The 10,810-nt window shown below is 41.3% G+C and overlaps 1 protein-coding gene across 4 annotated transcripts; it reads left to right on the forward strand.

Moving 5' to 3' along the window:
* The first annotated feature begins 18 nt into the window (after window positions 1-18).
* Window positions 19-9,505, forward strand: LOC113023599 (uncharacterized). Of its 4 annotated transcripts, none has more exons than XM_026169767.1 (11): window positions 19-129; window positions 1,609-1,675; window positions 2,306-2,596; window positions 2,826-2,936; window positions 3,034-3,148; window positions 3,251-3,360; window positions 3,463-3,599; window positions 3,899-5,421; window positions 5,501-5,593; window positions 5,704-5,777; window positions 8,675-9,505. In XM_026169767.1, the coding sequence occupies exons 1-11, from the start codon at window positions 95-97 to the stop codon at window positions 8,993-8,995; spliced, it is 2,877 nt and encodes a 958-aa protein (XP_026025552.1). In that variant the 5' UTR covers window positions 19-94; the 3' UTR covers window positions 8,996-9,505. The 4 variants fall into 4 exon arrangements, with proteins under 4 accessions (XP_026025552.1, XP_026025551.1, XP_026025553.1 ...); XM_026169766.1 differs by lacking the exon at window positions 19-129 and adding an exon at window positions 1,159-1,531; XM_026169769.1 differs by lacking the exons at window positions 19-129; window positions 8,675-9,505 and adding an exon at window positions 1,161-1,531 and having other exon boundaries at window positions 5,512-5,593; window positions 5,704-5,770.
* Window positions 9,506-10,810: the final 1,305 nt, after the last annotated feature.

Consider the following 10,810-nt stretch of genomic DNA (forward strand, 5'->3'; position numbering starts at 1 on the left):
CTGACTCAGGGACGGCCTCATATGTGGAGGAACAAAGTCCGGCTTCTATCTCATCTTTTTAGCATATCTGAACTTGTGCTGTTCCTGTTGACGGATGACAAAGTGCGTTTGTTCAGTAGCTCACACAAGGTGATCCAATCACACACAAAGCAGACACATTGCATTGACAATCCAACACAATGGGCAGCACATTGAACACATTTTATAAGTGGTCAGAAACTTGTCAATAACTCATGAAAGAACAAAGTTACGTTGAAACCAAGCACACCATTGTTTTTCTTGTGACATTACCAATAAGTTTGATGTGTCACGTGGCCCTCTTCCTATTGAAAAAACAACAGTTGTATCCAAGATGGCCGACTTCTAAATGGCCACCATGGTCACCACCCATCTTGAGGAGTTTGCCCCCTCACAGATACTAATGTGCCACAAACAGGACTTTAACATCACCAACCATTCCCATGTTATTATGGTGTATCCATGTAAATGGCCCACCCTGTACATTGAGCTGGAGTTAATATTTTTGGCCAGGTGCTTTATGTGGCACAAGATCTGAGGTTAGGTGTGTGTACGTATTGGTTCAATGCTGTCTAAAGTACTGCTTTCTTTGATTCACCTGCATGATGATGTAAGCCCGCTTCTGTCTGGCACGCTCACATGCTGACAGTGTTAATTCAACTTTTAAACGTTAGGGCCAGTGTGCCACAACAACCACTTTTAAGCTGTCACCTCTGTCTGGTCTTTATGATGCTCAGCTCTTCTACATCCTTCCTGCTCTCTTGATTTCCCAACCTGCTGGACTCCTTGAACCTCTGAGACCAGGGTTGGACCAGTTAAACTGAATTGTCAACTATCTTACATACTTCATAACATCATGGTTTTAATAATGTATCTTACATTTTAAAAAAAAGTAACAAAGGTGGATAACTCAGATTGCACTGATTGTTTATTTCAGTATCACTCTGTGAGAGACAGTCTAACACACTTGGCTTGGTATTTTATATTACTGTCCGATCAAATATGGTAAATAACTTCAAAAAATGCGCTGTTATCAAGTGAGAATCCAAAAGGTTTCAGGGCTGTGCCATTACTGCAAGGTTTAACGCGAGACGATACAAATCTTCACCGCTAGGCGGCGACAAGCGTCCGTAGCGTTAACCCAATGACCCTGTCGTATGGAAGTGACGTGGAGTGACGTAAATATCGAACACGGAATTAAATGGTTTTGGTTTTTTTTTACACGGAATTAAATGTGAACGGCTGAATAACGTCCCGTCATGTACACAAGCGAAACCCCGATCGCTGGAGCGACCTCTGATAAAGTGATCCGCGTGACGGCGTAAAGTGAAAGACGTTTATTTCCTGTTTGTGTTTGTTTTTCGATATCGGACCTTTATAACTCCGGACCGAGCTCTGTACACACAGAGACGCACATTACTAGGAGTAAGATGGTTTTTGCGAACCTGTTCTCGAGGCTCTCCGCTGTGGATGAAGGAGTGAAGAGTGCGGGTCAGCCTGCCGTCACGCAGCGGTACTTAATGAAAGTTTACCGGGGTTAGATCTGTTTTTATGGCCTCCTCTTCATCACTCACTCTCTCTGTTTGGCAGGAATGAGCCTGGGGGAGGTGGGAGAAAGAGGAAAACTCAGTGCGAGCTGTTTGGATCTCACAAAAAGGTGAGCTAACCTTGGCATTAAGGTTTGACATAACACATTAAAACAATATATTTTAGTTTGTCATAGTTTGAGTTCAACCCATCCTGTCTCTACGACAGCCAATCATAAGAGAGTTGCTTAAAAACAGGAGGGCCAGTGTCAGATAAGCGCTGTTTCTTTTAATGTATCATGATGTAGATGTGTTCGCTTCATCAATCGGTGACCTCCAGCTTTACTGGTGGGTTTGGCATCAAAGTGTTGGGGGGTTAGTATCAAATGTGTGGTAGCTGGGATGAAAATGAGCTGCTCCTTCATGAGTAAGGGAAAGAGAAGACAGGAGATGAATTGGGGAAGCACTGGCAGTGATGCTGTAGACGCTCTGTTTTGGTGTGGGTAGTGCCTGAAGGAGTGGTGGAAAGGAGCTTCTTGAAGAGTGTCTGGTTTGCATGATCTCTCGCTGTTCAACAACATGCAGGATAAGGGAAGAGCTTGAAGAGTGCTATAATGTGAACATTTGGTGTAAAACTCTACCAACCTACCTGCTGTGGTGAGCCTTTGTGGCCAAGGAGCAGCCGGTAGCTGCTAATAAAATAAAATGTAGAACTTTTATTTTTTTTTATATCAAATTTTTATGTGTTTATTTTTCTGCAGAAGCCGTGTGTCCAAGCCCAGGGACCCAGAACTCGAAGTAACGCCAAAGCTGATAACACAAAGGACAAAGTGTGTTTAATGCAGAACAGCGATGGTGAGCAAAGACTGAGCAAAGGCTTCAGTAACAGAGGCCGTCAATCTCAAAGGCAGAAACATCTGAAGAAGAAGGATGGACAGAAAGATCCATATCAGCACAAGGAGGGACGGAGAGGGAGATTTTCCCGTGGACAAGGAAGACCGATGTCTGGAAGAGGTGGGAGAGGCGGAAGAGGACATGAAAATGACATGATGGTAAGCAAGACTCCAGGATGGCTTTAATTACAAACGCCATCCACCATCAGCTGGTTAGAGCTGCAGCAGCTTGAGTTTATGATGGATTGGCTCGCCATTTCATGTCACGCCATCAGTACAAACAGATACTCGGATCCTTCGGCGTTAGTTGGAATATTTATTGAAGCGGACACATTAATTCAAGTAATCCTTCAGTGGAATCAAATTTAACTCGTCTCCTTTCTTTTAGGACTTTCAAGTGAAGCCAAGGTTCATGACTCAGGAGTTCAAGGACCAGAATGCGCTGTTGGTGGACGGGCGGTTACTTTGTCGACATTTTCTTTACGGACGATGCCTAAAGGCAGGTTGCATCACAGCTGGTTATTTAACTTTACCCGAATCTCTTTTTTCAGACTGCAAAAATGAAAAATGTGCTTTCTTTCCTTTCCTGGATACAGGCTGAGAGTTGCCAGCTGGAGCATATTCAGGGTTACAACGATCTCATCAAAGAAGTCTGTAAATTTTACATCCAAGGCTTCTGCACAAAAGGGGAGAGCTGTCCGTACATGCACAATATCCTTTGATATACTGTTGTAAGCTGCCACAAACACATCTCGTTAACCAAATGAAAGCGGAGGTTGTTGGCTGTCTTGTATTTCCTATACCAAGCTGCACAGTCTTTTCCTTGCAAGTTTTTCCATAGAAAAGGAAAATGCTATCAAGGAGAAGACTGCAAGTTTTCTCACGAGCCGCTTACTGACGTCACAGGAAAACTGTTGGATGAGGTGTGCATGGAGAAGTCAGGCATGAAAATGGTCTCAAAATGTTTTGCATGCATTGCTTTGTGCTGAAATCAAATGTAAATGCTTTGCTTCTTTTCACTGCAGTTATTAAAATGGCAACGTGACCTCTCTGAGCTTGCAAAAAAAGCTGAGCATGAGCCTCCGGGACAGCCGGCGAGCAAAGAGGAGGCAGGAATGACAGAAACAAAGGGGACCCCCAGTGTTTTCATGGACCCGCTCAGGTATGCACCTCTGAATTTAAACATGTCCTCATCCTCACGTGCAGTAAGTGTAATTGAAGGATTAGTTCATGAATATGAGACCGACGACACAGAAGATGGGCTTTTATGTGCAGGCATAGACTGTACATAAAAGATGGATTACATTTTCTCTGGACTACAGAGCAGCAAACATTAATCTGAACACGACTCGCTGCTGTATTCTAAGAGGAACTTAAGTTGTTACGATGCTTTTAGCCTTTAACAGGAATTTTTCTGATAATCCATGCACGTTACCTTCACTGGACATTTTTATTTTTCAGGCCTAACTTTTACCGCAGCGCAGATGCAGCTACAGCTACAGAAGGGGAACCCTCAGTACACCAGATACAAGAAATGGCCACAGTTACAGATGAAGCTGTTCTTCGGTGTGCAGCAGACACCGCCCGACCTCACAGCCCTTCATCAACCAGCAGTAACTGCCCGGAGCCAGTTTGTTATTCAGTGGAAGCCATGCTTGGACCTCAGCTGTACAGGTCTTTCCCTAGCTTCTATAATACTCCTGAAAGCAAAGAATCTATTACCCCTTCTGCCGCAGAGACCACCACCGAGGCCACTTTAGGCTCCACGACACAAAAGGAAGTTCCCTATTCTGTTGATGCTGTCCTCAGGTCCTTAAAATCAGTGGAAAATTACACCCTTGGTCAAAGACTCACTGCTTCAAGTGTAAAAACTGAGGAAATCCAGGATCCTCTCTTAAGTTCACAACATCAAGTACAAAAAGTCTCACTGAGTATCAAACATGAGCCAAACAAACCCTTCAAGAAAATGTACAAGAGCCTGTCTTCCCTACAAGTGCACGACAGCCTGATTTCTAGCTCTGATCTTATTCTTTCCTCTGGTACTCAGCAATGTGGAGCTATACCAGAGTCCCTGAAATCTGCTGAAATGGCTTTTCATGAAGTTAAACTGGAGCGTTTGCATCCTCCTGTTATAGATGAAGATAATCCTGCATCTTCCAAAAGCAAATCGGACATGAATGAAAGCTCACAGCTTCCTACAGATAACACCCGTCCTCCTAAACATCTCTCGGGTATTTCTCCCTCTTCAGGCGTCTCAGAGTTTAAAAGCAGAACTTCTGCTCCTGTTGAACCTGCAGATGGCTCCATTAAGACGAGTGACTCTGCAAACATTGCCGTTCACCATTTTGCAGCAAAGCAGCTTGCTGAGATCCCTCGGTACCAAAGAAAGACCAAATCTGTCTTCCAACCCGGTACACAGAAACGCTGTTCTGCTAAAATGTCACCGGAGTGCAGCGGGGAGACTCCAACTCTATCCGATTGTTCATCTGGACGTAAAAAGACTCAGAAAATCCCCTTCAGTTGCCTTTTTAAAAACCCAATCGCTGAGAGCGTGACACCGACACCTGACCCAGTGAGAGCCTCACAGCCTGCACATTTCACCAGCAAAGAAGGACATTTAAAAACTGAAGTCAAACCTGAGAAAACCTCTGCTGCTTCCTTCCTCAGCCTTTTTGCAAACCCCCTCTCTGAGACTTTGAGTTTGCCTCCCTGCAGTCAGGCGTCAGCTGAAAGTCCTTTTCAAAGCGTTTCTAATGTAGAGTTGGCTCCTTCGTGCCAGGTCCAAACTGATGTTAAACAAAGTCCTGATAGTTGCTCCACAACCTCTGAAGCTGAGCCTGATCCTGTGAAGCAGCCAGCAGATCCAGCTTGCAGCATCGTGCAGGATTCAATCAAGGAGACTTCCTCCAGTCCAGCTCCGGGTGGTCCGAATCCATCTGAAACTCCGGCACAGCAGCAACTGCCTCACGTCTCATCGCCCACAAGTAAGGATGCGCTCAACACGTACAAAAATGTCTAATGTCCATTTGTGTGTCTGAAATGTGCTCTTAACGTCTGCCATAGGGGCGCCTAAGGATTCAGTCCTGAAATCCCTGTTTGTGAGCCTGAGCCCATACCAGGAGGATGGAGAGCAGCGGGGCGGCATTCAGATCAGTGGTGCGCCGTTTATTCACGCCCCCTAAAAACATTAAATACTTTAAATAAAATTTTAGTGGAATGAAACAGAAATCTGTTTTTTTTTTTTTTTTTTTTTTTTTAAATTTCAGAACTAGAAATGAGCAACAAAGGTCGCGTCGGGCACACTTTTGGAAAACAACAGCACGAAGAAAAGAAGCATCGGGTACGTGAATGCATGTTTAACATAAAACAGTTTAGGTTTAGGCCACGCCCCCAAACTGAGCAGAAAGAAGAAGAAGAAGCAGAAAGAATCTGCTGTTTTCAAAGAATCAGGATCAGTTCAAACTGTACTTCTTTATCTGCAAGACTGTTAGTGTGGAAGAGAAGTAAGATAAGATAAGATAAGATAACCTTTATTAGTCCCACACGTGGGAAATTTGTTTTGTCACAGCAGGAAGTGGACAGTGCAAAAGTTATGAGGCAAAAATTAGAATACAATAAGAACTAGAAAGTGCATTTTCTGAAGAAACTGCAGTGTGAATGCTTGAATCTGAATGTATGCACTGAAATGAATTAATTGCTGAATTTTGAGTTAAAAATCTTGAATGAGATTAAAAAAAAACAAAAAAAAAACGAATTTAACCTGAAAACAAAGGTGCTGAACTGCTAAAAGCTGAAAGTTACACAGAAGAAGGAGTTGGAAAAAAACTGAAAATGTTTTAAATGTAAATTAGAAAACCCTAAGAAATGAGAAAAGAACATTTAGAGTCAGAAAACATCTGAATGAATATTAAAAGGTCATATTCTTTGAATCACTGAATGACTCAAATGTGATCCCTCCACTTTGATCCACACAGTTTAAAAAGTTTAAATGCCTGAGCTTTGAAAGATACGGTGTTGGAAAGAGAACAATAATGGCGACAATTTGAGGGTAAAATGATGGCTGTAACACTGTGGACACAGCAGCAGTTGAAAGAGAAGTGTTTCAGATGAATCTTGGTACAGTGGCAGGCAGAGCTCGTTAAGCAGGCAGGTGTGAGCCTGGTTGCTATAGTGACCGCACCCAATGGCTCCATACACACGCACACAGACATGCACCTCACTTTTGCTGCTTAAAATGAACAGAAAAGTCAGGCCGAAACAAATCGTTCCCAAATGAAAAGTAAAAGTCGTATTGACAAAATTCTTTCACTGTGAGCGACAGCAATGTCTAGTCTACCAAATTCTCAGTTTTCATGTCTGTGGAGTTTATTATATGGACGTGGTGACAGTGGAAAGACACCATGCTCTTCTGATTTTCAAACGAACCTTCTGAGACATTTTAACATTGGAGTCTATGGAAGAGTTGGAGGGAGGAGGCTGTGCATTGGTGACATTTATGAAAGAACCATAACACCTAGTACAATAGTAAACACATTGGATGAAAGAGGACAGCCATGGCTACGTTTTGAGGGTAAAATCATACCTGTAGAGCAAACGCTGCGGACACAGCAGCAGTTTTAAAAAAGATTTTAAGATTATTTTTTTTGCTCCTCTCACTCTAGCAGTTGAGCTGCCTCACTCTAGCCCCAACATTCCGTCCCATACACACCCATTATAAACTCTGAAACGGGTGAAAAAACATCATGAAACTTAAACTGGAACTGAAGAAAAAGTATAATAGATATTGAAAAGATAAATACAAGTTGAATAGTTGAATGTCTTGTCTTCGTTTTAAAGTTTGAATGGTGGCTCTATGTGAACGTATGTTGAAGTAGTAAGAGTTTAAAAATGAGTAAGTTGAATGAGAATTTGAAGGGTCTCCCCATTGAAATACATGGGAAATTTTTGTTGAATAAAGTTGAATAAAATTAAAAATATAAATGTTAAAAATGAGAAAAATACAAGCAACCATGTCCAAAATAATAGGAATCTAATGGTGTTTGAATGGTTTTTCTAAGTTGAACGGTTTTGAAGGAGTAGGCTTTCAAAAAACGTACGGAATAGATAATAAAATATAAGAATAAAGATTAGAAGAACAATACTGTGAATGCTTTTCAAGCATTCACACTAATAAATACAGTACACAGCTGTACAGAATAGAATAAAATAAAATACTATATACAGTAGAATAAAATAAAATAAATATACAATAAGATAAAAATAGAATACAAATACAAATACTATATACAACTGAGTAAAAATACAACGATGACAGAAAAGATTATTGCACTTAGTATTATTGCATATGTATGGATGTGTGTGCTTGATCAGTTAAAGTCTTTATTATGGAGTCTGACAGCAGTGGGGAGGAAAGACCTGCGAAATCTCTCCGTCCCACACCGTGGGTGCCGCAGTCTCCCACTGAAGGAGCTGCTCAGTGCTGTCACAGTCTGCTGCATGGGGTGGGAGACGTTGTCCATCAGGGATGACAGCTTAGCCGCCGTTCTCCTGTCACTCACCACCTCCACTGGGTCCAGAGATGCTCTCTTCAGCCTCATCAGCCTCCACAGGCAGTAATTCTTTACATCGACAAGGTTCCCGAGAGTTCTTCAAAAGTTTTAAAGCCTGAAAAATCAAAATTAAGAGCATAAAATGACTTAAATTTCCCATAAATTTGATGAAAGACTATATTTTTGAGACTGGTAGGAAGAAAATACAGCTTTTAACTTAAGTTTTGTTACTGCTCACATTTATTGTCTGTTTATTTTCAGTGGTGATTGTACACATTTATCTGTTTTAAGATTTAGGTACGTATGCATTAAGCTAATCGAATAATTGGAGAGAAAAATACAAAATAAAAATGTGACAAATTGGTCACAATGGGCTGGCATGGCTGCAGGGCCAACTGTTCAAAATCCAAAAAGGTTTCACCTTTCATATTATTGTTCATCGGCAGTCAAATATAATACTGCATTTCAGCATTGTTTGGTTAGTATTTAGTTAGTATTTTTCAAATGGTGAGGGGCCCTGTTTGGAGTTGGTAGTTACTGCTGTAAAAAAGCAGTTTGGCCTCTGAAGTCTGTTTATTTCAGCGGTTTAGTGTTCGTGTGAGAGTTTTTACACAGACACTGATCAGAGATGATTTACACCTGAATATTGTGAGTTTTTCTATTTATTTCTTTGTGCTCTGCTCCTCAGACGTCCAGCAGTCGGCCCACCGTGAAGGCGTCTGCACGCTCAACAGACGACCAGCTTTCTTTTCAAACTCCTCAGAACTCCTCAGAGGTAACAGCAGGGCCGACCCTCAGCAGTCCAGGTGTGACCGAACCTCAGGTTAGAAACTCTGGCACGTACAAGCTGCCACTGGAACCAGCAACACCGGAGATCAACCACCACACCGACCCGAGAGAGATGCACTGCTCTAGGAAAGAAAAGAGGGGGCGTGGGAGGGTGGGGGTGACTCCACTGAAGGACCTTTTTAAGACTCTGGACAGCGCTGTTTTCCACCTGGGACGTTAACGTTGGGTTTCCTCTGTTAGATGCAATCATAGCGAAAATCATACTAGTGATGGGACTGTGAGTGTGCACTAAACCTGCACGTTTGCTTGTTCATCCATGCATCACCAAAGTTTTGACTAAATCACATCGGTGCATCAAACCAGATTACCAGTGTTTGCACAGTCCTGTCAGTCTTTTGGGTTTTTTTTTGAAAATGACACTAAAACTGACACTTTTTTCCTGCAGTGTTTTTTTTATTTTTTGCTTTGTGATCAGTCGCGTAACTGTGTTCAGCATCTGACACATTTAAGTAAATCCTGTGTTTTAACAGGCTCATTGTGTGTTATTTTCTTTCAACATTTTATACATTCCTGTGACTTAAATTTAGCTCACTGTAGAGATTTTTTTATTAAAAACGTGTTTATTTTAATTAAATAACCCCAAACACTCATTTGTGCCTCAAACGTTTTGGTAAAGGTGTAAAATCTTCTACTTTGATACTGTAAGTAAACTTTATGCATATATTCCAAATTGTCTGATGTTTAGCATTTGTTGTTTCCATTTTCAGTGAATATTTGCCAGTTTTTTTAAAAGTTTTTTTCTCAAATAAAATGTTGACAGCATTAGTTCAGGTCATGATTCAGGAAGCGTAAAAAAGAGATGAACATCTATGCAACTAAGTGCATAGTTAAATGAAAAAACATACATAAAACACGTGTTCATATGGGTATTCTTGGTGGAAGACATTTTTTTCCCTTCTGGAGGATTCTTCATTCAATCCTAACGATGCAGGTAAAATAAATAAAATGAAGCTCATTAATCTTTAAACCCAGCTTGTCATCCAGTACTGAAGATAGCCAAGTGGAACAGGAACATGACTAACACCAGGGTGGCGGTGGATCAAATCTGGGTGCTGATTATCAAAGGAGACAACCACATGTGCTTCTACAACACAAACATGGGAAACAAGTCTGAATAAAATTATTATAAAAGGTAAAATTTAAAGGAATAAATAAAAGGTACAAACAAATTCCCAAGATGGAAGTAAAAAAAGGTAAATGGGAAATAAGATAGATAAAGATAAGGGTGGAAAAATAAGAACGAACAAAACAAAATGAAAAATCCTCAAGGTAAGTGTAACGTTTTATTTAGTGCACAAACAGTTTTTCCTTTTTTTATATTGAGAGGCAGGAACTGACACGTTTATGCTTTAGAGTTCAGATTTTCAGCGACAGTAGCTGACTGTGGCCACAAGATGGCAGTAATTTTAATGCATAGAAACGGGCCAGGAGCTTAGTGACAGTGCTGTGTGTTTTATTTTATTGTTTTTGCATTTGACAAGACAAACGTTTAAACACATCAGCAGAGTGTCTCTGTGAAACAACGATAGATTCTGGTTAACTGAAGGCCCAGGCTGCTGATAGCTTCTCATGATGTTTCTTCCTCACTCTCTGTGTGTTTACACACCTCTCAGCTTTTAATTATGAGTCATTATTAATCTCCGGCTCTCTTCCACAGCACGTCTTTTGTCCTTCCCTCCTTCCCTCACCCACAGCTGGTCACAGCAGCTGGCTGCCCCTCCCTGAGCCTGGTTATGCTGGAGGCTTCTTCCTGTTGAAGGAGAGCTTTTCCTTCCAACTGTTGCCATGTGCTTGTTAATGGGGGGTAGTTTTTATTGTTGGGGTTTTCTCTGCATTCATCTCTATTTTGTGCAGAGTCTTTATGGGCTTTAGGTGACTGTTGCTGTGATTATGTGGGGTGTAAATAAAACAAAACTGAATCTAAATTAAATAACTAAAAATTAGGAAAGAACGAATTGAAAAGTTTTACATTTAA

Source organism: Astatotilapia calliptera, chromosome 6 (assembly GCF_900246225.1).
Source record: "Astatotilapia calliptera chromosome 6, fAstCal1.2, whole genome shotgun sequence".
Taxonomy (NCBI): Eukaryota; Metazoa; Chordata; class Actinopteri; order Cichliformes; family Cichlidae; genus Astatotilapia; species Astatotilapia calliptera.